At 41.6% G+C, this 27,211-nt stretch overlaps 1 protein-coding gene across 1 annotated transcript in view; it reads left to right on the top strand.

The window, feature by feature from the left end:
- The first annotated feature begins 6,861 nt into the window (after positions 1-6,861).
- casz1 (castor zinc finger 1) overlaps positions 6,862-27,211 on the top strand; it is a 130,711-nt gene continuing 110,361 nt past the window's right edge. Inside the window, exon 1 of the mRNA XM_034173245.1 lies at positions 6,862-7,233. Within this exon, the coding sequence (XP_034029136.1) occupies positions 7,185-7,233 (49 nt within the window). The 5' untranslated portion in view covers positions 6,862-7,184. The remainder of the gene's footprint in view (positions 7,234-27,211) is intronic.

Below are 27,211 nucleotides of genomic sequence, written 5' to 3'. Positions count from 1 at the left end.
GTATACCTGGATTAGATTGCTGTGTGTCTCTTTCCTTGGACAAGGCACTTCATTTACATTGGCCCACCCGGTCGAAAACTGATACCAGCTTTGGCTGTGGAAGTAGCCTGCTTTGGACACCCGTTCCTTCCAAGGAGAAGTTGCTATGGCATCAGAGAATAAGTGCCCACACCAGTGGGTGTCAGAACCTATATAGTTGCCACATTTTCACACCATTTTTCTCCCTTATATTGGATTGACAAACGAGGGATTCAGTTTTCAAAATGGTAGACTGGTATAGGCAGGAATGTCTCTCAGTCCAAATGATGACTGGCCTGTTACTTAGCAACACTAACCACCACAATCAATACATGTCCAGATGTTTATGGACCTGAATGTATATTACTCAGTGATTAATATTCATAACAAACCTTTGCTTTGGTTTAAAAAAACACACACACATTGCAAACAATAATCTAACCTTAGCAAAAACAGAAAAAATTCACACACTCTTTCCGTGTGCATAAGAGTGCACCACAGGGTAAAAGTCAACAGGTTTTATGTGTGGCCATTCACAGTGTACCAAGCAATGCATCTCATTGAGGACTTGTCCTTTCTAATCCTTTCATTAATGGCATGAATGCACGTTTGTCAGTGAGCAGTTGTCACACATAGCAGTGGACGCTACAGGTTTTATTCCAGCTATCATAGCAGTCAACACGTTTACAGTGTTTTCGTGCCCAGAGATCCATTTCCTCATACCTGGCAAATTCCAGTTTAAAGGGAATGAGAGGTGTACATAGCCCCTAAGGGGACATGGAAAAAAAAGCAGCTCTTCCTGAGTGTCAGTGGAGAACTCTGGTGTTCATCCACATTGAAGATCCCTAGACACTCTCTTGCTTGTCAGTGGTGGTTCCAGCTGTGGTCAGTAAGAGATGTCAGTCTGAAACATCTTTCCAGTGCAACAGCTGTGGGAATCTGCCTCATATCAGGAAGGACATAGAAGTATTAGAAAAAAAAAACCTCACACACCATATAAAAGCACCGCATTTATCAAGCGAGCAATACGAATATGATCGGTTCTGTTCCTCTGTAAAAGATCCATGGTCACAGACATACAGTCATGAAATGACATGAATGAGAAGCAATTTAGTCGTCTCATTCATGTCCACCTCTGCTGGCACATCTCCAACCGGCACCGCGTGGGTGTCTTGTGGATGACGCGTCGTAGGACATCGCGTCATGGGGAACAGAGCTCACGTGGGTGACGTGACAGTTGAGATCGCCTGCTGTGTGTTCTGATCTGACGGTCCGTTTCAACATGGGAGCAGCCTGTCCATGTGCATGCCGTGCGCACACTCACTTGCTGCAGCATGTTGCCACAGTGATATGTGTTTTTATTTATGTCCACTTGATAACAGCAAACAGACACATGCATGTCACAGTGGGCAGTTGTTTGTCCATGTCCGTCCAAACGCAGTACGTGGTGTTCAGCTGGAATGTCCAGATCCACAGATTTCCACAGCTGCTTCAGTGGGAGGACACACCTCTTATCATCTCAGCGCACACACCAAAGTCACACTCGTGTAGGACTTAGACAAATTTCTCTGCGAGTACGAAAGTGATTGTCTGCAGTCTGTTGTTGTGCCAAGAGTGCGGCTGGTCACACTTTTTCTAAGTGCCAAGCGAGCGGTGTTAAATGTTTGTGCGTATCACCTGGAATTTGGCCGGCACCTGCCGCAAGAGGGTGCGGTGGGTTCGCACAGTGCACACTTTCTTTCAGGCGCTTGTGTGTGCATATAGTTGTAGCAACAGCTGTACGAGGCATTGGACGCAGGGACAACATTACACGGTTTGCACACGATTCCTGCGTCATGCGCACTAGGTGTGCACTTCGTCCAAACTATGTGTGAAGGGGCCCTTCGTGCCATTGCTCAGAAAAAGCAATATATTACACATTACACACTACATTTAAAAAAAAATGAAATGCCTTATTTGACTTCTTTACCCTCTGTAGAAAGTAACTTGTTTTGTTACTCGTTACTTTTGTGTTACTCAGAATCAGATGATAGCCAAACCTTAAACCCATGTGCACTGCGAACAAATAATTTCTGATTGTTATAAGGAAGTATCGCTGTCTGTCTATGACTGTCCCTGGATGAGACACGAGTACTTTGCTAGCCAAGGTCAGTACCATTTACTGCTGGGTTAGACTGGGACAATGTAAATACAGTGCATCCTGAAAGTATTCATGGCGTTTCACTTTTTCCACACTTTATGTTACAGCATTATTCCAAAATGGAGTGCATTCATTTTTTTACCCTCAAAATTCTCCTCACAACACCCCATAATGACAACATGAAAAAAGTTTTTTTTTTTTGGAAATTTTTCCAAATTTATTAAAAATAAAATACTAAGAAATCACATGTACATAAGTATTCACACCCTTTGTTTAATACTTTGTTGATGCACCTTTAGCAGCAATTACATCCGCAAGTCTTCTTGAATACGATGCCACAATCTCAGTGCACCTATCTTCGGGCAGTTTTGCCCATTCCTCTTTGCAGCACCTCTCAAGCTCTATCAGGTTGGATGTGTAGCATCGGTGCACAGCCATTTTCAGAGATGTTCAATCGGATTCAGGTCTGGGCTCTGCCTGGGCCACTCAAGGACGTTCACAGAGTTTTCCTGAAGCCACTCCCTTGATATCTTGGCTGTGTGTTTAGGGTCATTGTCCTGTTGAAAGATGAACTGTCACATAAGTCTGAGGTCAAGAGCACTCTGGAGCAGGTTTTCATTCAGGATGTCTCTGTACATTGCTGCATTCATCTTTCCCTCAGTCCTGACTAGTCTCCCAGTTCCTGCTGGTGAAAAACATCCCCACAGCATGATGCTGCCACCACCATGCTTCACTTTAGGGATGGTGCCTGGTTTCCTCCAAACATGATGCCTGGCATTCACACCAAAGAATTCAATCTTTCTCTCATCAGACCAGAGAATTTTGTTTCTCATGGTCTGAGAGTCCTTCAGGTGCCTTTTGGCAAACTCCAGACAGGCTGTCATATGCCTTTCACTAAGTAGTGGCTTCCGTCTAGGCCACTCTACCATACAGGCCTGTTTGGTAGATTGCCACAAAGATGGCTGTCCTTCTGGAAGGCTCTCTCCACAGAGGAATGCTGGAGTGACTATTGGATTATTGGTCACCTTCCTGAATAAGGCCTTTCTCCCCTGATTGCTCAGTTTACACGTGCGGCCAGCTCTAGGAAGGGTGCTGGTGAACGTCTTCCATTTACAGATGATGGGGGCCAATGTGCTCATTGGGACCTTCAAACCAGCAGAAATGTTTCTGTCCCCTTCCCCAGATTTGTGCCTTGAGACAATCCTATCTGGAGATCTACAGACAATTCCTTTGATTTCATGCTTTGTTTGTGCTCTGACATGCACTGTCAACTGTGGGACCTTATATGTAGACAGGTGTGTGCTTTTCCAAATCATGTCCAATCAACTGAATTTTCCCCAGATGGACTCTAATTAAGCTGTAGAAACATCTCAAGGATGATCAGTGGAACAGGACCTGAGCTCAGTTTTGAGTTTTTAATGTGCATGTGATTTCTTAGTTGCAAAAATCTAAAAAATAAATAAATAATTAAATAAAAATATTTTTCACATTGTCATTATGGGGTATTGTGTGTACAATTTTGCGGAAGAAAAAAATAAGGAATAAGGCTGTAACATAACAACATGTGGAAAAAGTGAAGCACTGTGAATACTTTCTGCAATCGCTGATCTCTGCAGGGATGGTGTAACCATTGTTGGGTGGTTTTCCTGGAAAGACGCTGTTCAAGTTCATCATCTAATATTGTTTATATTGAATAAACCTGCTTCCAAGTTTCCAAGTTGGGCTACTAATCTGTAGACCTGGTGATCTATTTCCCAATCACAAAACCTGCCTGTGACATTGAACAAGACCCTACTGTGCATGCGAATTCTGTAGCGTGAAGTGGATGAGAGTGTACCCATTGACAATAAGCTTTCTTCAGGTTTATATTGGCCTTCATTTTATTTTCCTGTCTGACCTTTATGCCAGATTTTAGAGATTTTAATAGTAGGAGGATCATTAATATAGATTATTTTCTCAGGCACTTGTTGGATACCTCATAGCCTTGTAACAGAATCTCTGTTCCACTAATCACAGAGATGCTGATCACATTTTCCAGGATTGATATGTAGTCTGTATTCAGTTGCATGAGTCTACACACAATCATCTCATATGATTGATCAGCAGATCCTGGATCACCCAGGTGATCCTGGCTCTTTTAAGTAATATATGAAAAATAGGTTTACAAACTGTTGTGATCTTTACTGCATAATATGTGATTGATGAAGCCTGGTGACATTTGATGACATATTTGATATTGAAATCTCTTTTTCTCAGCTATGCAAAAGTCACTTTCAGCAAAAACTCATAGCAAGTAAATACTGAAGTAGTATTTACTCTGCAGTGTTAGATTAAGGGTGGAACCTTTAGATAGAAAGCCGTTTAAGGATGTTTCCTTTTTGTGAGTTAGGAAGGAGGAGATACTTTTTTTTCCTTTTTTCTTTCTTTCTTTTTTTTTTTTGCTGTTATTATTGACTAGTATCCATGTAATGTGGAGTTGCATCAGGAAGGGCATCCGGCGTAAAACCTGTGCCAATTCAACATGCAGATCCACCTTGGATTTGCTGTGGCGACCCCGAGTGCAAACAAGGGAGCAGCTGAAGGGACTTACTTTACATTGACTAGTATCCATGCATGTTCTAAACCCACTTATTCCAGTTAAGGGTCACGGGAGGGCTGGAGCCTATATCCCAGCAGTCACTGGGTGAGAGGCAGGGTACACCTGAGACAGTGCCAACACCTGCAGACACACTCATTCACACTCACCAGTTCATGTACCCTGCATGTGTTTGGAAGTGGGAGGAACATGGGGACAGCATGCAAACGCCACAGAGAAACGACCAGCGAACCGGGGCCTTCTCGCCCTGACGCAACACTACAAACCACCAAGTCTATGAACTAGGATGAGTCATTGTAATTTTTTTGAAATCAGCTAAAACCTGTTTTAAGTACATAATTTGGTCTTTGCTCACAGCACTCAGGAACTGAGGCCAAGACCACATATTATTACAGTATATAGTTCACAGTCATAAACACCTTTATTTCCTTTGTTCTGTAACCAGAGATATTTACGTATGCGCCTCTTTCATTAAAGGAAAAAAAACAACTGATGTGAAAAACTGGTATATCCAGTGACCTTAAGAAAAATTTTTTGTGTGTTGTTGTTTGTTGGCACATTGTAAATTCCACATTCCTGACATGGAGTCGTGTGCACAGTACCTGGGCATTATATCCAGAGGCACTTTGCATGCCACTGCGGAAGAAACTGCCAGGCAAATAAGGGGTTTGTCTCATAAAGTATTCATTGTCACCTGGTAACGGCTGTTGTTTATCATTTCACCTGAAATTACAATGAAAACTGATATCTTATCAGAGGGAGGGAAGGAAAAAAATGGTGCGCTCAGAGGTAGAGAGGCAGAGAAGGCATGCGAGACTGAACTGAAATCCAGCAGATCTCCTTTTTGGGTGAAATGTCAGATATATATGGATAGGAAAAATCTTTAACAGTTTTTGGCAACATGAAGTTTAAAGTTTTGTTGTTGTTTTCACATATATGAAGTTTTATATCTGTTTATTAGTTTGTTATTTGAGTTGTAATTTGATTACCATATTGCTGGAGTATAAGTCACATTTTGTTTGTTTTTTTAGTATTTTGGGAGGTCCTGCAACTTATACTTGGGTGCGACTTATATACCCCCCCCCCCCCCAAAAAAAAATCATGCTTTTGTTAATAATAATAATTCAGATGACTATTTCTGTAGGACTTTCCCAAGAATCTAAAATAATAAAAGAATAAATGCCCATAATAAAAAAAATTATGCTATAATAAATTAAAGAGCAGATAATTGCAGAAAAAAAATGTGTGCCTTAATTCTCTGAAATATACGGTGCTTGAAATTTAATCACCTGATTTTCACAAAATGTGATGAAAATGTTGTTTTATTTTTTTTTTGGGGGGGGGGGCAAATCTGTGCCCAAAAATAAAACTCAGGAATTTTTAAAAGCTTGAGCTTTAAAATTGCAGGATACAATGTACTTCAATGTAGAACAACCAAAACTTGGTTATAAAGGTTATTCTGCCTCTAAATAAATGCAGTTAAATTTTTAGGCCCGATTTCACCCAAACTGGTGGAACTTTAAATTTATGAAATTAATTTGTTTTCCAATGTGCCAGAAATTTGAGGCCAGTTCCTGTAAGATGTTGGGAGGAAATGTTTCAAATAAATGCCACTGAATTTTATGGGGCGGAGCTAGAAAATTTCAGATAAATAATGTGACATGTTTTTCCCAGAGATGTTCACTCCAATATATATATATATATATATATATATATATATATATATATATATATATATATATATATATATATATATATATCAGTTAGTGATAGTTTCTGTGAAATCTAACAAACCCTCTGGTGTTTTAAAAAGGTGCTGTTCCATTTAAATAATGATGAAACCGATTCACCTTTGTATGTAAAAGTGTAATATTAGTTCAACAAACCATACGATCTTTTCCTCTGTCAACATTTTTTTTTTATGTTATCCTCCCCTCATTTAAATAGAGGCAGACGAGGCTCCACCCCAAGAGAGTTGAAAGGCTAGAAGACCACAAAGATGGAAAAGGCCAGCCCACCGAGGGAGGGGAAAAAAAACTGCTCCGGTTCCTCTGCCATAATTTCCTATCAGCCTATTCAGACAACATCACCCACAGCTCTGTCTGTGCATGTGTACGGGAGCAAGGCAGGGACCGAGAGAGAGAGAGAGTAGGCAGGGAAGGAGGAGGCTCCATATTCTTTCAGCTACCCCCTGTCAAAACGCGAGGAGGAGGGGCCAGACTCTGAGCTGCCAATCAAATCCACTCGTGGCAGCCGGCGTTATCTCAGCAACAAACTATTGACAGATTACATGTCAAGGAGTTTAGTGCATGATTGAAGGAAGCCTTTTTTGTATCTAGTTACTTTTCCGCTGTATCCCCCCCCTCCTCCTCCTCCTCCCCTTCAGCAACCAACATTCGAATGACTTTCTAAAAAGAGTTGAGTAATATTATGAAAGTTACATGTCTGAGAGGATTTAACTTCGACTTCCCTGAATATGGTGAGTACTCGTCTTCTCTCTTTGTGTTTTTTATTCACTGACAGTTGAAGGTGTGCCTTTTATCTCCAACTAAATGTACAGAGTGGTGGTGGGGGGGAAGTTGTTCATGATTAAACTGTGTGTGCCGGCGTGGACGTACACTCCAGTGTTGCGACACCCTTATTTATAGCTCTTTGACAGCACCCAAAGGTGACTGCAATATCAAATGTGCCTGCACGGTCCTCCAGCGCACAATGCATAACTCTGTGCACGTGTGAAGAAAGTTTACAAAGCCACTTTCATTTTCTGTCGTCCGGGTTTTTCTGCTGCCTGACAGGAGACCCAGACGTTTATTTTCCTCCTCCATCCGTTGTTGTCTTGCTTGTTTTGCTGTCCTGGTGTAGTTGCATGTCTCTTTTTTGGGGGGTTTTTTTTTTTGGAGTCAACCAACATTTGTCAGTGTAGAAATACAGGAATTGGTTTTACTCACCGGAGCGGTTGGCAGTGCCACTGGGTGCACGGAATGGCCTAAGGGTTTGTTGCCAAGGGGACAAAGCAAACAAACTTGTGTTGCTAATGTTGTGGCACATGTAAAGGGAGCGGGAGCCCCGTGCTGACACCTTTGTAATGAGTGTGTGTATGTGTGTGTGTGTGTGTGTGTGTGTTTGTGCAGGGCACAGGTGTAATCGCATTAATTAACGCAGCTTTACAGGTAAAGTTATAGCAAGAAACCATCATTTCTCGAAGATCTTTAGTTGTCGTCGGCGATTAGATCTCTAAAAATGAATAAACACCAAGTCAGCAATATACATCATAAATAAAGATAAATTCTTTTGATCACTTGTATGGACTTTTGTTTTCATGTTCACATTCATTTCACTGTACTTTTTGTGTTTGCATGTGCGGTGCGGCATCATACATTTTGAAGTCTGTGTGTGTGTGTTTTTAATTGTTTGCACCATACACATAAATACAAGTGCTTTCTAACTAAACTCTAACTTTGACAATAGCTTTTCGATGACTCTGGAAAACGTTATCTCCTCTATTTTCGTCCAGATTTATTTTAAACCCACGACTGTATAAATGTTTAGTGCCGATTGTGGGGATATTTTGGAGTCAGATGTTATATTTAGAATCCGTGTGTTTGACATTATGGAAAGGATGCTCCAAATATTTATAGCAGATTATTCCTTTTTTTCCCCCCTTATTCTTTTTTTTTTTTTTTTTTTTGGTAGGAGTGTTTAAAGTCCATGTTTGCTCTTGCTTGCTTTTGTTCATAATTTTTCATTTTTATTTTATTTTATTTGACCAATTCCATATTGTTTGTGTCTTATTTTATTCTCTCCCCCCCCCCCGTAGTTGTCTAATCTTATCTTATCATCCAACACTCTGCATTTGTCAGCATTAATGTAAAACAAATGTAAATGTGATGTTTTTGGATAGAAACACTTTTCTCGCTTTGCCCACAGGTTTCACACACACACACACACACACACACAAATGAGGCCGTGTGTGTGTGTGTGTATGTTTGAGGGCTCGGTTATTATGTCTGGTCATTCAGAGGCGTGCTATATTACAGTTTAAAATAACAACAAACAAGTACATCTGTTATGGTGACACACCCTAATTTCAAACTTTTCGTCAGCTCTGACGGTGTTTTTCTGTCCTCTTATGAGTCATAATGTTGATTGCCGTCTTCTCCCTCTGTGAGATGTGTCATTAACCCTTTGGTGGCCCTCTCCATCGTTTACGGCCTTCCACAAAACCAGGATGAAATGAAGGAGAAAAAAACAAGCCGAGGTCTGAAGGCCCTCAATAACCTTTTATCACAATTTAGCAATAACCTGAATCAATTTGATGTCTTAAGCAATAAAATATGCTGTTGCACTCCTATTTCTGCTGCTCCTCAGATGACAGTAAATTTACATTTTTTAATTAAACTAGCTGGAATTTTTATGAGGGGGTTGGGCTATGCTAATGGGAATGTTGTGTACAGCAGATTAACAGAGTTTTGAAATAAATTTAATAGAGAGACATTTGCAGGGGGGAAAATGTGAGTCATTGTCTTTAACCTCTTTGATGCCGAGTTCTCCTGGGGGATCCTCGTGTGCGACGAACGCCTTGTCAGGGAAGAGCGGGGTGATTAGTATCGCCTCGTCAAACGAAGAAAAAAATATCTGTAATTATATCCAAATTAATAAAAAAAAAAATCACCAGCAATAATTTGTTAAATAATATCGCTCTTTTTGAATTTTAAATTGTTTTATTCTGTTTGCCTTTTGCAAAGCAGTTTAATTCACTTATCTAACTATATTTTAAAAAAGCATCTATATATCTGCAGCAGATTGTTTTTCTTTTACAGACAAATTTATGAAGTTTCTCTAAATTTCAGAATTATAGTTTGACACCAAAACTGGAGCAGAATTAATTTTAAAGTTGTGTTAAACACCCCAGTTACAGACCGCGTGCAGTTTACCGCTCGGCTCTCGGTCTGTGATTGATGCTGCGTGAGGCTGTGTGTGTGTGTGTGTGTTTTGACTGGTTTTAACAGAGTGATGGCGGGGAGGCGGGGGGGCACAGCAGACAAGGGGAGGGAGGTGTGTGCATGTTGGGATGTGTGTGTGTGGGGGGGGGGGGGGGGGTGTAAGACTCGAAAGAGAGAGACAGCTGAGTCCTGATTGAGCAAGTGCCCAGTCATCAGACGCAAACCACCCAACACCATAATTACCTTAACCCCCGTCTTTTAATAACCAAATCACACCAACTGCCCCCCCAGCACAAAGAGGAAACATCAGAGATCAAACGATCAAATAAACTCCAGATGCACGTGGGCTGCCGTGCATCACGCTGCAGTAGCCAAAGTGTTTCATGGCTACTTGATATGGGCCAGGAGCGAGGCAAGTGGCATCACCACCCCCTGCCTTCACTCCTGTGCACTCATGCAGTGGCCAGCACCTAATTAAAACCTCAATGCTCCCCGTCACCAGTTTGGAGTAATGGCCTAATTAATACTCAGCGAGGAAATATTCCAGAATGATAAACAGGTTGCACCTTGGGCCTTCGTTGCCTTTATTATCTAAAATATAACCAGGCTAAGTTTTTATTATCACAGATAATGTGTGTTTGTTAAACTGTTCTGCAAAAAAGAAATAAAGAAATACCATTTTTAATTATACGCCTCAAAAATAGTGATTATGAATAATGAATTCCAATATTAATTAGGAAATTATTTTTCTGGAGAAACTTGGCATATTTTGCACATCTTTTCTTATTCCCCTCTCTTAGGTAACCAGTTGGAGCAAAAAGTATCAAGGAAAGAAATCCTGCTTATTTTTATTTTTTTTTACACCCCCCCCCCCCCCCCAAAAACAAAAAAAAAAAATCTGAATTTGCCATGTCATGTCTTCTTCTGTGCCGATCCCAAAAGAGATGCTTCCAGGAACAGTCTCCGTTTCTTAATCTTACATATGAAATTATAATTTCATGCAAAGGAAAGGAGAGGAATAATCTCTGCTGGTTGATATGCTTTATAAGAGAGGGGGGAGAATAAAGGGAGGGGGGATGAAGAGGTAATTAGCAGACTGGCAGACTTTGTTGCGTTTGTGTGAAAGCATGGTCTCCGCTGGCCATGAATGAATTTGCATGCTTGGCTTATCGAAGCGCACTTATTAGACCAGCTGAAAGAGAGATTAAACCGGCACAAAATGTGGTGACTAATCCTTTTAAATGTGGCAGGGGGTCTTTTAAGGTGCGAACTAGCTTGTATGTAGCTTAGCGGGTGCCGAAAGTCACACGCCGCAAGTTTGGTTGCAACAGGGAAAGTAAGAGTATATATATGTATATATAAAAGAAAAACAAAAGGAGGCAGCAGTTTGTTTAACGGCGAGGACGGTGATTGAGACGGACAATAAATTGATAGTTTATCTGCTGACCTGCGTATCTGTCTAACCAGTGCAGCAGGTGGGGGTCAGAGTGGATGGAGATAATGACAGAAGCAGTTATTTTAGGCGTTTCTTTGATTGATTTATTTATTTATTTTTTTCTTGGTCAGTATTTTGAACTTCCACAAAAACTATCAGGATAAAACATCACAGCTTTTTTCTTCTTCTTCTTTAATTGAGATTCAGAACAAAGTTTACCACCCTTGACAGTGAGTTCCAGACGTGGTGGCCCTCTTGTTGCGGTGCTGAAACGGCGCCCTTCCACCGCAGCATCCTCCGACTTCAGGTTCCCCTTCTCCTGTGTGTGGCTTTTTTATTTTTTTGCGTGACATTCTGTTCACTCGGTGTCAGTAGCAGGCAGCACCAGCAATAATTACTGTCTGTACACGATAAATCTGAGGCCCAGCTGTTCGTTTCTGTCACTGCCAGTGAAGGGAAAAAGAGGCGGGGGGGCACACCAAGACTCTGCAGTTTGCCGGATTTCTTTACTTTTTTTAAACTCTGTAACTTGATAGGATTACATGGCTGTAGAACCCACACCTGTTAAGAGGCTGTTAGGCGAACAGTTGGCAGTCCCCCCCCCCCCCCCCCACACTCTACTGTCTTTCCAAATCCTCTTTTGGGCATTTCTCCCAGCGTGTACGATGAGGTTGTTTCTCCCAGCCTCAGTCAGAGGCGAGGAGGGGAGAGCACGCCGTGTGACATGCGAGCGGTTCGCGCTGGATGTTCAAGCCTGCATCCTGCCATTGTGTGTGTGTTTGTGTGTGTGTGTGTGTGTGTGTGTGTGTGTGAGGCCAGGTCACCTGACATCTCTTTTTTTTTTTTTCCCTCCCTCTCCTGAGACACACCGCCTGCCATCCGTCGTGTTTCCCTCCCGCGACCTCAGTCGCTCCGGAGCCGCCCCCAGAACATCGTATGTCGAGGGAACATGACGCCAAACAAAGAAAGAATTCAGTTTGATTTGTTTTTCCTGAGGGTGGGGGACAGGTGTTGGCAGAGTCGTAAAATGCCCAAATACTGGTTAAACCAGACGATTTAAATGATTAAGGGTTTGGTTAAGAACGTTTGTGCATATGTCAGGAGTGCCGAAACCCTGCTGTCAATTAGAAATACTTCTGAAAGGAGTGGAGAAATGAGTAATGCATAAAATTTGTTGCTTGTTTTCTCATGTTCGCTTTCTATTGTAGTTATCAAGCAGCCGTGAATGTTGCCTGTGTGCAGGGTTTGAATCGTGACGGGCATCGTGTCCAGACAATCGCTGTGCAGTTGGTTGTTTTGTGCTTTTGCGAGCTGTCCCTCGCTGCCTTATTTGGCGTTCAGCAGCAACATGGCTCTTCGACTTCGTCACTTTCTGTGGGCCCTCAGCACCTGTTCCCCCTATTGTGCCGGAATTTTCTATATTTGGCAGGAACTCGGGCTCTTGCCTTTCAGGCGTAAGGTCACCGTTTCTCTAAACTCCGTATCTTCCTCAAGGTTGTGTTGTGTAACGCTGCTGCTCACACGACATTATTAGAAAACACGGTTCGATTTGGGAGCGTGGCGAAACATTTCTCAGCAGGGCTTCTAAATGTCATCTTGTCCCTCACATGTGGCATGCCGCTTTGCCAGGAGTGCAAATTATCTCCATTCTGAACCACAGAAGACATAAAAAGAGAGCAAAGTTAATGGATATCTCAGGCTAACTTTTAATTGTTCTGATATCTAATCACTAAATGACAATAAAAAAAAAGGAGCAGGGCCACTTTGGAAGCTTTATCTCTGCTGCTCTGTGCCCAAAGTGTCATGTCTATAACAGCACCACCTGATCTACAGAGTAAAATAATTGCTAAGGCTTATTGTTTGGACAATATTGGAGCGCCCCCCCACCCCTCCGTTACCCCCCCACCCCACCCCTTCCCCTGCTCCTCTCCCCTCTCCCTTGATTCATTTCACCCACTGTCCTCGGCTGCTGGAAAATGGCGTTAATTTTTTTATTACCTGTTTGACTCTCCAGCCTTATTACTGTAGCCCCTTAATGTTCTCCGTAACCGTGGAAACCAGATGAATAAATGTCCGCTAAAGAAAATGAGATGATTAAACAGGTCACCCTTGCAAAACAAATTCGCCTGGTCGAGCGCAATTTGTGTACCAAGCGGCTGTCTTAACAGTTTGCTAACAAGGGGATTGTTTGCCAGACGGACGGAGAGAGAGAAAGGGAGGGCAAAAAAATAAATAAAGATACTATCTGAGCGAAAGATGGTATTTTAGATTGCCGCGTTGGGTGTTGCGTTACTTATTCCTCATGATAGTGTGGCATGAGTGTTGTGATGTTGAAGTTGCATGCTTTTAAGTCCTCAAGATTCATCTTTTCAAGTGGAAAAAGTCTTATTTCGGCATAGTATAGCGCGAGTTTAAAGCAGCTATCCATATTACTGCCACTGGTGTGTGATTATCAAGTGCAGTCACAAATAGAATTTCCCTCATTTATGTTGCAACCAATCATTTCTGCTAATTGTCCTTGAGGCCATCTGTACAGAATGGCTCGTCCCCGGTTGGTGTTGGAGCGGCGCTGGTCATGGATTTACAAGTTCAATAACAATACTTAACTCTGACACCGTCGGCACAAAATGCTTCATATTCACAACTGCCGCAGTAAATATCGAGGTGTTTATTCTCAAGCCAAATGCTCACAGTAGCCCGGATGAAGCTCAGAGTGTCTCAGGGTGTCTTCCTGTCCACCTTGCTGTCTTTAATCGATGCTCTCCTACAGCCACGTGAAGCGTCGGGGAAAAGTAAGAGACAGGTTGGGTAGAGTTAGCTGTGTAACGACCGGGCAAAGGTGCAGGCTCTTATTAAAATCAGGCCCGTGCTGCCGTTCTGACTGCAAATCATAAACGTTGGAGACACGGCGGTGGCGTTGTTTATGGAAGGGTGGTGCACTGAGACACTCAAAGGTGTTGGGTGTTTGCACTGATGCACCGCCGCCGTTCCTTTTAAAACAACTTTCACATCCTCTGTATCAAAACAATGTTGACCGCAGCTGAACCCTCGACTTTAAAAGAAGGCGGGATCGTCGTTACACAGTGCAGAGCCGTGGCTTGTTCTTGAACCTTCTTTTGAGGGACAGAAGATGGTGAGCTGGAGTTTTTTCCACTAGTACAGGGGATATTTCATCCCAATCCAGGGACACTATAGCTCAAAACTGAAAAGCACTTATGCATTATTGATGTTTTAATTTGTGCAAATGCCCAAGTCTTTGTTAAGTGATTATAGTGCTAGGGAGATAACAGCGGAGGTACTTCTCCATGAAACAAGAGCTCGCTTGCTGGCCGCACTGGGAAGCCATTGGACTAAATCTAACAAGACCAACACTCTGAGAAAAGAGAGAGAGAGAGAGGGAGGTGTGGGTGTGGGGTGAGGCGGGTGGTGGTGGTGGGTGCTCAAAAATATCAACGTGTCCAAGATAAGAAAAAATTCAGCCGTTGATCTTTTGTCCTTCTTTCAGCTACACCTCTCCTGTTTATGATGTTGGGTTTATAGGTGTTTTACATCCCTTATCAAAAATTATTTGATGTAAATACAATAGAACTGACCTGAAAAGCCCCATGTGTAAATACTCCTGCTGGAACACTAGAAACTGACCTTGCGAGAAGAATGCAAAGTTATAATGCTTGCAAAACAAGCCAATAAAATAATAGCCATTGAAAGGAAGGAGTTTGGGTAAACATAAAAGAGGAGAGAAGCAGTTTTCTTTCCCTGCAATGATTAACTCAGAACAGAGATTATCAGGGATGACATTTTTTTCCAACTCTGTAATTTATGTAATTGCTGTTACAGCCACTTTGTCAAACGGTGATGATAACAAAGGTTGAAACAAACAGGTGTGCTTGTGTGCCGATGAGACGAGATCATTTTCTATCACATGCCACCGTAGTTGTTCTTTTTCCCCTCGGCGATCGTTGTCCAAACTTGGCCTCGGCCTCCTTCCTGCTCTCCACACACCTCCTCACCTGGATGTGTTCATACGGGCACTGTCACCATCAGCTCCTCGTCTTTTTGGTGATCGTTCTTCTCACTCGTTCGCCGACGTTTTTCTTTGGGTAAAAATCTGCCTGTGCATAGAACCAGACGTTGCCTTCTGCTTTCGGGTTCCCGGTGGAGGTAGAACACGAGAGCAAGCGTGTGCACATAGGCAGCGATGTGCCCTGCATGCACACATGTGCATCCACGTGCACAGTGGGCTCTCAGGCTTCCCCGAGCATTTACTGCTTTATTAAGCTGTCTCATGAACCCACTAGCAGAACATGAGAATACAGGAAAAAAGAAAAGCCCACATTACTGAGATGATTTGATGTCATTTGTGGACTACAAAACGCTTTGCTTTATTATGTGTGCAGGGAGAAATTGGGGAGGGGGGGGGTTGGCTTAGAAATTCAGAATTTCAATTAGCGAACGTAATCTGAACCTGCCGGCTTTGATAGAGGCTCTTTTTTTTTAAAGTAAGAATACAGCAGCACTTGTTAAACATTAATTAAGCAGACTCATGTTTTTTTTTTTTTTTTAGGGATGGAGTAAAGTGCATTTTTTATCCATTCTTTTCAGCCAGCAAAAGGCTGCCACCTCACAGCGAGGGCCGCTTCACTGAAAACTGCTTGAAAAAGACACAATTTGAACTGAGGACCAACTTAAAAAGGCGCTCTGAAGGAGATGATATCATACGAGTGCGCAGCCTTTTGCAGAAGAATAGAAACTGGTCACGGCCTGAGTGAAACCTGAGCGTCACACAGGAAAACGAGCCTGTGTTTTAATGACTTTCTACCTGACAGATGACTTTAGGTCGCCTTTTGGATCACTTTGCTCCGACTTGACCTCTCCCATCATCAAACCATTGATTATTAACAGCTGATATGAATTCTTAATTGTTTGGTAATACGAGTTATGATGGCAACACATTCTGGAAAATAAAAAGGGCTTTTAGTGTGTTTTATAAAATGAACAACATCTTTGCAACTGGAATCAATCTATAAATTTTGACTTGTTTCTGGTTATTACCAGTGCTAAACATCAGGTTTAGTGCATGCTTAAATTTTTCCCCATGCAGGAACTCCATTAAGATAAGAAAGGTGTATTTTAGTACTAATAGATCATTTACTAAGATCATAAGATCTAAAACAGGAATACAAAGGTGACTTTTTTCTCCAACCGTTATAAAACATGACAGATTTTATGGCTTTCATCAGAAACAAATAAACGTCCAGGCTCATATTTGCCTTTGATTTTGTAAGTTCGTTTTCCGCATACTATTATAAATCCTTGTGCAGTGGGTGATGAGCACACATACACATGATACATTAAAACTGCCATAACTCGCACACCCAGCAAAGCTAAAAATCAATTGGAATGGATAGTTAAGCTGGCTCTTAAAAATCAATGAGCAATTCATGTCCTTGATCACAGTGTCGTTCCTGTCAATGTTAGAGCCTGATGAAGGCTGAAAATTCACACACAGACTCACTGCTCACTGGAAACAGCAAGCAAACTTGTTTTGTTCACTGTCCTGATATGATATTAAGAATACAGAGGCGGCAGAAGAAGGGGAGGGGGGCAAGAGGGGCCACCCCCACTCCCCCAGGTATGATACATACCACATCGCTCTTTATTTGGAGAAAATAATCTGAATATGCAAGTCAACCAATCAAATTATATAACGGTGTACATTTTAATATTATACATCCAATCCAATCCACTTTATTTCTATATCACATTTTACAAACAGAATGTTACCAAAATGTGGCACAGTGCTCCTACCATGAAAATTGTATAAATGCATTAAAACCATAAATAAATAAATAAATGACTATATCATTAGAAAAGTACAAAATCAAGCCATAGATAAAATCCCTAATAAAACATCATAAAAGTACAAGTTAAAAAACTAAAAGACAACACAGGACCATATAAATAAATTTAAATCAGATTTGGTATTGTTTTTGTTGCAATGCAGTTGATATCTACATTAAAAATGCTTAAGTTAAACATACCTACAACAAAAACAAAAGGAAATGCACTATACAACACCGAATTCAAAAACTTTACAGGGGGAAATCTGCCTGACCTCTCACCTCTTTCACAGCCTCATCACACCACTGACGGCTTGCATCACTCACTTGTGTCACTACAGTGATGCATTGGACCATTTCAACCCCCCCCAACCCATCCCCTGTGAAATTTGCTTGCGCCGCCAGTGGAATACATTAGGCATTCAGTGTCAGGACATAGTACTTGCGCACTTGGATTTGCAAGGTGCTTATATAACGTATCTGATATTACACTGTGTGTTTGTGAAGTTGTGCCAAATTTTCTAAACAGTAACGGGCTCTGGAATCTGAATTCATTTGCATCAAGGTCTTGTGTAAATTTGAGAAACTTTTAAATAAGGTTATCGGTTTTATCGGTCATCTGATGAGTGCAGTTCTGTGGTTAAACCTCTGAAAATAGCACAGACTCTGATATCAAAGCTCGGGCTGTGCAAAATGTTGCAATCCAACGACATTGTGCACAAGGCATGCAAAATAGAAATGACCTTATAGCTACTGGATGGCATGTGTGTATATGTGTGCGCGCACACATATACACAAAATACTCAAAGTCTGGAATGCACACACACGGGGTTGGGGGGGGGCGGGGCTGTGATGGAGGAAGGTGAGACGATAAGGTTACCCAGATGAAGAGGGTGAAAATTCAGTGTTTCAAAATAGCGGTTTTCCCCTTATTAATGCCATTAGCGTAACAGTCACAGTGGATCAAATCAACGATGACCAAAGCAGTTCCTCTGTCTCCGTGCTGTGACGGCTTCCTGTCAGGAATAATTTGTCCATTTTGTGTTGATGAGTGAAGCTTTACTTTCATATAGATTATACTCATTATTATGTTGTTTTTTTTTTATTAAAGATGAATTATTTTTTATCCCATATTACACATTATTATTATGTATTATATGTATAATGTGAATATGTATTATTTTATTATTTCTCCTTTTGGCCACATCTATATTTGAGCCATCGTTAAATAAAAAGGACTCTGTTTCTTTTTCTTTTTTTTTCTTTTTTTTTTGGCAGTGGGGTGGGGGGATTATTATATTTCGGTAATGACTGTGATTTTGCTGCTGGGGGTTCTCTGCTTTTTCTTACAGTTTGCAAATGTCCTTGTGACTTGATGTATCAGGTAATACCCCTACAAACAATCTTAAAATTATCATGTGTTGAAAATGAGGTTTTTAAATTTCAGAACTGATTTGTGTTGCTATGTGCAGCGGGATATCGCAGTAGTTTAGCAGTTGCTTGGCCGTAACAGGTGGCCGTCTTTTACGGTCTGTTACTCTGGTAACATTTAAAAGGGTCATTGAGCCCACGAGTTAAATAGCTCAGATTTGGGGCGAGGAAAGGGCCTTTGAAACAGTTGTCGTCTGTCAGGAGGAGCGGAGTCAGAAGGACCGGTGGAACAGTTGCTTGTCCTCTCGTTGAGGTGGAAATTTTCCGGCAGCTGTCATTCGCCCTCGCTACCTCGTGTGTTATTTATTTATTTTTTTCTTTCTTTTGAGGGTGTTTTTTTTCTCCGCCCCCCCCCCCACCTCCGATTTCACAGAAATGAATGTTTATGGCGAGTAAGGGGGAGGGCGAACTCCGTCACCATGCTGTGTCACTCACAATCTCGCCCGTGTGTGTCCCCCTCTAGAAGGGTTACATGTCTCATCAGTCACCAATCACGAGGTGAACGGCAGATTCTTCTTCTTCTTTTTCTTAATCTGATTCAAATGCTTGAAAGGTTCAGATGTTTTTGTTTTCACACGACTCTTTCTGCCTCACTGTGTATCATAGCAAAACAGTTTCATTTCCCTCAGCCATCTCTTCTTCTTCTTCTTGCACTTACTTGTCTTCTCTCCCATTCCCTCTTCCTTTCCATCTCTCCCTCTCTCCCTCACTCCCCTTTCCCCCCCAATCCATCTGCATCATGTCGATCTGTCAGACTGCCAGTGTCTGTTCCAATTAGATTCCACTTAATACACGTAACCTCGATTAACACGCAATCAAGCCCAGATAAATCACGTCCTTTAAGTCACCCCCCCCCCCCGCGCCAAACCGCCGCCTCTCCTGTGTTGCTTTGCATCATTCAGTTTTTCCCAACAAACGTTCTTCGCCACAGTCTTTTAGTCACAACCTATAATAATCATACGCGCAGGTAGCAGCCGTCCTCGGAGATGACGTTTTTGTTTTTGGAGGCAGGCGCATTTCACCTCCAACGTTCACGTCTGGATTCTGCTCGCAGCAAGGTGACGTTCTTCTCGTGTTTCCAGCTGGCTCTCATTGGTGCCCTTCTCACCCCTGAAGATGAAGGTGTCTTAATTACATCTTTGGTTAAAAAGCTACAAAAGACACCCTGGGCTTTCTCGACATTGCAGGAGGCTGTGTAGTCTATTGTCTGCGTGACCTTTTTAGCTAGCGGACAATTGGTTTGACTAGATTACAAATTAAGACACAGCACCAGGCACTTAGAAATCAAGTCTGTTAGAGAACAGTTCTATTACTACCAGCCTGTGAAAGCCACCAGGCCATACATTTTAAGCACCACATAAATGTCCACAAAGTCAGCCGTCTTACGTTGTCGCATATCTATAAAATATAAAGTTATTTTTGCTTTAATGATATCTGCAGTGCCATGCCTTCCCTTTGCCGGTGGCTGAAAGGAAGGAAAAAAACACACATACACACGCACACACACAAACAAAGCTACAAGAGAGCAGAGGATTCAGGGCGATTATAATTCTTTAACAAAGTTAATAATTTACGCTGTTTATGCTAATAGCAGAAAAGGCAGGCTGTTGAATTACCAAACAGCAAAAACCACTAAAATACAAACCAAATGAAAACAACCCGGGGCACTGAAAAAGCACACGCAGCACTCTTGGGGTCTTCTTTTATTAATCGCAGCTAAAAGTGCTAACATTGACATGTTGAACAGATTAGCCTCTTTAATAACAGGGCGGGTCAACATGGCTGCCACTGCTGATCCATGAGGATATCCTTTCGGGAGGCGGGTAGACTGTTTGTTTCATATCATGACCCCCTGCCCCTGGTGAGCTAAAACCCTCATCCAAGGATGCACTCCCTCTGTCCCGTGCACTTTTTCTTTTTGGACTAATCACATGTAATATTTGTCACTGTGGTGTCTCCATTAGTGTCTTTAGAGACCTGTTTTTTCCCCCCACACAGTTCACGTCGTACAGCATTAATGGTTTTAAATATCTCTGCCAGTGGGAGCTGACAAGCTGTTCTGGTAGACTGTGTGTAAATAGGACTTGGATTTAAAGGAGAGCTTTTTTTTTAACCTAGACTCTATTTTTAGATGTTTTGTGGGGTCATTTTTTCACTCAGGACAAAAATTTAATCGGTGTGTCATTTCTTTGGAAGGCAAACACCGCTGTAGCAGGTAGAAGCTAACTGGCTAATAAATGTTATTGTATGGGACAGTAACAGTAACAACTTTAAATAAATATGTCTTTTCACCACTAAACAGGTGGAAAACATCATTAGAAATGTCCGGTTGCATGGATTGTTTCCAGAATGACGTGTGCGCATTCGCCTCACTAAATGTAAATAAACTGTTAAAAACTGTTAAAATGACAGCTTATGCAGTTAGCTGCTTACATTAGCATAGCTGTCGTCCTCTGTTGCTGCTCGCTACTTAGTGGTGGGCACCGTTCTGCTAATCTGCGAACTGCTAATTAGTAAAGCTAACTTTTTCATTAGCGGATTAGCTTTTCAGATAACTTTGAAAACCATCTTCGGACCAGTTAGCTTCCGCTAAATTTGAGTCCGCGATCATTTTTTTTTTTTTTTTCTGATGGTAAAGTGAGTAAGGTTTAATGGTCAAAAACCTTTTTCAACCCTACAATCATGCATTTTATTTCCTGTCTGTTGTATGTCTGCAACAGTCAGGTTGGTGTTCTGTTGAGATGAGTTAACATAGCGTAAATGCGCAGAGAGCTCGCTAACACTTCTAGTTCACAGGTCAAAGCACACAAGTGCTGGTAAGAAGACACTGCTGTTGTTACAACATAGAGCCAAAAGAAGCTGTTAGTTCCGTTAATGTTTATAAATATAATGTACAGATAAACTGTGACTATTACTATTGCGATTTACTGCTTTTTATAAAAACGATGACCATGTTTGGGATTTTGTTTAATTTCTTGTGCATTTATTTTGTGTTTGTGAACGCAATATGGTTGAGCCACAGCTCTGTTAACGGTTTATAAACATATAATATAGAGATTTTATTTTTATTTTATTTTTAATTTTTATTTAGGTTTCATTTTTTATGTATTTATTTTTCATGCATTTGTTTTCTGTTTGTGATCCTGGGAATGCGGTTTATGTGACTTGACCTTTGAATTTACCCAGCAGGCCCTTCGGTGCTTAAACTTGAAACTGGCTTATCAGTAGCAGATGGTGCAATCCGATGTGGCCACAACCAAGATACTAATGCCGCGTTCACACCGGGTGCGACGAGATGCCACAAATTCGCGTCCATTGCCACGCGATAGATGTGCCACCATCACCCGGTGTGTCGCTCTGCTTTCGCTGCGAAAATTTGCCCCCGTGTGTCATCAAATAGGAGGAGCTTCCATTCCGCTCGCCGGCTCCGGTTGTTAGTCAAGTTAACATGACGGACTTTGATCACATGGAGCGAGTTGCTGTGCTCTTAATTGTTGTGGAAAGCTGACAAACGTCACCAGCAGTGCCGTCCCTGGGTTCACAACATCCTCATGAGATGTTCCCAATTCGGGGAGTATCATTATTTGCAGCAGGAGCTGTGTCTGGATGACAGCCGCTTCAAGTGGTCCTTCCATCTCTCCAGGACCCAGTTTGAGCACCTCCTGTCCCGTTCACGCGTGCACATGTAAACAATAAAAAAAAAACTGTCCGCTGCCCCTGCTGCGGGGCTGCTGCTCGCTCTTCCCCCAAACTCTGTCATAATTGTGTTTATAAACCAGTCACCATTTGTTTTATTATACTTCTGTGTAGTTAATAAATAAAATAATCTTCACGGACGATTTGCTCGCGCCTGCACATGAAAAAAAACTGTCCACTGCGGGGCTACTACTCGCTCTTCCCCCAAAAACTCTGTCATAATTGTGAAATAAAGGACAAAAGGGACATAAGTCCTGCTCACAGGCTGGTTACCAGAGACAGGACATGTTCACATCCAACTCAGTCAAACTCCAGACATCTCCACGTCACTACATATTAAGTCCCTGATTGGTCATCGCAGCGCGACAAGATGAAAAAGTTCCGATTTTTCAACGTGGGGAGGAGGGCAACGTGACGGGACCCGATATCGCGCCACAATTGCTCTAAATTGCTTCACTCACGTCGCGTTGTGTGGCTTGGCACCACAACGCCTCCTTCCATAGGGATTACATGGCAACCTGTTGCTGCTGTCACTCGCGTCATGCCCGATGTGAATGCGGCTTAAAAGTTAGCAGTTAGCAGTAACGTCTGCTAAATTTTTTAGTGGTGTATCGGTTTAACGTTATAAAGTTGAACTTTTCAGTTAACAGATTAATGTTTATCAAAGCTAACTTTTCAATTAGCCGTGCTTACCCCTGCTACTGAGGCATTATAAGTCGAGAGCCGATGAGGGACTTAGTCCATTATTCCTCGGCTCTCTACTTATAATGCCTCAGTAGACAGCCATAATGGAAGAGGACAGGCAGTGTGGCCAGATACAGCTGAGGATTTCCTGCTCAAAAGTTGTTCAAAAGCCACCTTCAGCTGGCTGGGTTTGTTTCAAATTAGCATTAAAATGTATTAAAAACAAATGCAAACAGATCCCAAACCAACCCAAAATTTGTTTGCCTGGCCAATCCTGTTTGTATCCAAATTTTCAATCTGGCAACACTGAGGACAGCTGGGTTAAGGTAAGCAATGTGTGTAATCATTCATTTTTATCAAAGTCAAACTGCTTCATTTACATACACACATTCAAAAACCACCTTCAGCCAATCAGGTTTTGTTACAAATTAGCAACAAAGTGTTTTTAAAAAACAAAGTCCCAAACCAAACTAGATTTTGTATGCCTGCCCAATTCTATTTTTACTGAAATGCCCAATCTGGCAACACTGAGGGCAGCTAGGCCAACTTAAGGTAACTGTGTAATCATTTGTTTTACATTTATTTACATAAACACATAAAAAAAAACCACCTCCAGCCCACTGGGGTTGTTTCAAATTTCCATTAAAATGTATTAAAAACAAACAAGCAAATGTGATGCCAAACCAACCCAAATTGTATTTGCTTGCCCAATAACCGAAATGCCCAATCTGCCAACACTGAGGGCAGCTAGGCTAAGGTAAGGTACCGGTGTTCATTTAACGTGTATTTACAATTAGTGAAATGTGCACACGTGTAGAACATGTAGGTCTGCATAGAAACAGTTCACGCAATCCTTCTAATGATGTTTTCGCCTTTTCAGTGGCAACAAGAGGCGTTTTCCATATGAGTTATTATTGCCATGTCCAATAACATTAATTAGCCGGTTAGCTTCTACTTGCTATGGAAGTATTTGCATTCTAAATAAATAATGTGCAAATGAAATTTATTTTTATTTTGAATAAAAAGATGACCCCCCCCCCCCAAACACACAAAATTAAATAAATAAATAAAATCCAGAAATAGAGCCTATAGGTTGGAAAAAGCCAAACTTCTTTTTAAAATAAATGTGTGAAAAGTTTACATTAATCCATTTCTTACCTCCACTGATGTTTTATTCGCTCCATGCATTTTCTTATTGTTAACAAACGTTTATTCGCTATTTCTCATATGTGAAAACAGCTGTTGTTAGTACAAATTTAAATAAAGGCTGTATGAACTACACCAGATACCATACATGTCCAACACTGCTGTAACTATTCATCGCTGTAAAGCCAATTAAAAAGTTGTGCAGGCTTTATTTAATTAGCATTGGGTGCAAACAAAACGAGTATTGAATTGTCACCCAATATCCCGCTCGCCGTTTCTTTTTCCATCTCCCCACAGTCACGACAGTGTTGCACTGTGTCTTTAAAAGACCTGACAGTTTTGACTACAAGTTGAACTTTTTTTTTTCCTCCCCCGCTTTCCCAGAGAGAAATAAAGGACAATAACGCTGATGAGTTTTAACAGCTTCAGCCAAGCGATGGGCAAATATAATAAGTGTTTTCGTACACGTCACCAATGATTATCTCATCTGGGCGTTTTGGGTGAATGTGGTGGATTTAGTGGCTCGTCCTCCATTGTGCTGACATCGCCCGATAACAAACCAAATTAAATCAGGGCTAAAATCATTTGAAACTCTCCCAGAGTCTGTCTGAAATGGCTATACAATGAAAGTCTGGGAAAAACTGCGCGGGTTCGAGTGGCGGCGGGGGATGGGTGAGGGCCGGCTGTGGAAATGGGGCCGTATTTACCATCACGCTAAATAATGGGAGCATTAAAGCCAGTTTCAAACTAACTCTAAACTGTCAAAGGAAAGTGTCAGGAGTGGATTCTGCACACACGTTTTATAGTTGTTTTTTTTTTCAACATAAACTGCTGCAGATCTGAGCTGAGCTGATGTCATTCTTGATGTGTAAAATCTGTTATGTGCAAAAAGTCACATTGAGGTGAATAAATGTTGACAAGATGCTGTCACATGGAAAAAATATCCATTTATTCTCCTAATGCAGGGCAAAATAAAATGATGTGTTGAGTTCATAAGGTAATTTTGATGTGTTGAGTTCATAAGGTAATTTTTTTAAGTGATATTGACCAGTCGGGTATCGTAACAAAATTTTACAGATTAAACCAGGACACATACAGTAAGGTCCATAAGTATTTGGACAGTGAAACTTTTTGGGGGGGTGGGGGGGTTGCCTTTGTATACTACAACGATGGGGTTGAAATGAAACATTCAACTCAGGTTTATTTTTGTGGGTTTAACAAAAATATCACATTCACTATTTTTGAATTACAGCCATTTTTATGCTTAGCCCCTCCCATATCAGAGGCCATAAGCAACTGGACAAGCTCAACATAGGAATTGTAGTTAATACAGGCTTCCCTCACTGTTCTCCTCCTTGCACGGTCAGTTTTTGATAACTGCTGACTGCAGACAGATTGAGCATACAGTGCCATACTGGAAATTAAGACCAAGACATGTTCAGTGACTTGGAAAATGTGACGTGTTGGTCCCCTGACTTGATAAAGAAAACAAGCTGCAAAAGTAATGATTTGTATTAATAGTATTAATTAATTAATTAGTATTAATAACTATATTCTGTTGGCGAAATAGGCCTCCAGGCAGAATGTCTTTTCCTTGGATGACCAAGACATGTTGGGGAAGACTATTGTTCCAATCTTCTTCCCCAACATGTCTTGGTCATCCAAGGAAAAGACATTCTGGTTGGAGGCTGATTTCACCAACAAATCCCACTATTTGGAGCATAATTTGGAAAGAACGCAACTTCTGTGCAAAGCGAAAAAGATAACTGAAACTTTGGGGAATGATCATATACAGACTGAGGTTTTTGGAGGATTTAGGTTATGTTTTTGGGGGCAGGGGCGGTTCACCCTGTATTTAGCTGAGTCAGACATCGATGCTATTACCGTATTTTTCGGTGTGTAAGTCATGGTTTGTGTTAATAGTTTGGGAGGCCCTGCAGCTTATACTCCAGTGCAACTTATATACTGAAATATCACACATTTGTTGGTACTAAGAATGACTATCTAGCTGTCTGTCTATCTATCTATCTAATCTATCTATCTATCTGACTTTCCCAGCAATCAAAACAAATAACAATAAAACATTAAATGCCAGTAATAAAATGTACACTACAACAATGCACAAAATCCCAATATAGAAAAAAGTTGTGACTTATACATCAGTGCAACCTATACTCTTGAAAATACAATATATTTTGAGGGTGATTGGGAATTTTAGAGAAAGTTTGAAGCTGCAAAATGTGGTCACAGTAGCTAATTTTTATGAACGTTGTTAAAAGTGTTGAGGCTGACATGGGAATAAATGTTCTGAGTCGGCCATTAAAGAGTTAATGTGCGATATTTGTATTTAGATGCAGCTTACTTATTCCCTAATATTTAATAACTTGATGAAAAGGTTGGGTCTAATTTGGAACAGAACCAAATAAATTTGGGGATGAAAAAAAAGAAAAAAGCAGCAAAGCCAAGAAATTTTAAAACCCATAAATAAAATTTATTGCAGAGGTTTTAACTTATTTTGTACTTTAGTCGTAAAATAAGCACTTTTAGTAAGGATATGTTGGCAGGCCGTCCCGTCTCAGTACTGGTGTCCTGTCGCCGGCCACCCGTGACCTTGTGAAATGAACATGGGAGAGTGAAAGTGAGCGAGCGGAGTCAGAGTTGCGTGGAGGTGGTTGTTGGGGGAGCTGTTGCTGTTAAAGGCCTCAACTCAGTGAACGTGGCCTGATGTGACAGGATTAGCTAAGCCCCGGTGAGCATGGCTGGTACTGTGTGTGCCTGCACGCGTGGCAGGAACCGTGCACAGCAGAACTGCTGCTCGCCACCAGCCGAGCCAAGACAAGACGAGGGAGATCAACAGTGTGTTCACCCCTTGCTGCCATCACGCTGAGCCCTCGCCGTCACCCTCTCTTCCACCAGTGGGGGAGAGCCAGAGGATACGGCCAGGGGGGAGTCGAGATCCAGTGGAGGGGTGGACGCACAGTGTGGAACGAGTGGGCAGGCAGCTGGGGTAAAGTGAACGTGAGTTGGAAAATGATCACTTTAAATTGAATTAAAGAGGCAGTCTTCATTTACCCCAAGAATGATGGATTTGGATAATTAACATTGTTAATGGGGACGGGTTAAAGAGGGCAAGGAAAAACCAGGGATTGCAAACACGGAGTAAAAGAAGGCAGGTCAGACCGGCTTTGAACCTTTGTATCCATCTTGGTAACCCTTAATTTATGGTTGTTGTTTTTTTTCTTTGCTCTCACACACTGATCCATTCAGGAAATACTGCAAATC

The sequence above is a fragment of the Thalassophryne amazonica genome, chromosome 6 (genome assembly GCF_902500255.1).
Source record: "Thalassophryne amazonica chromosome 6, fThaAma1.1, whole genome shotgun sequence".
NCBI classification, from domain to species: Eukaryota; Metazoa; Chordata; class Actinopteri; order Batrachoidiformes; family Batrachoididae; genus Thalassophryne; species Thalassophryne amazonica.
Note: the sequence above shows the minus strand (reverse complement) of the source record. Positions and strands in the feature narration are given on the sequence as shown.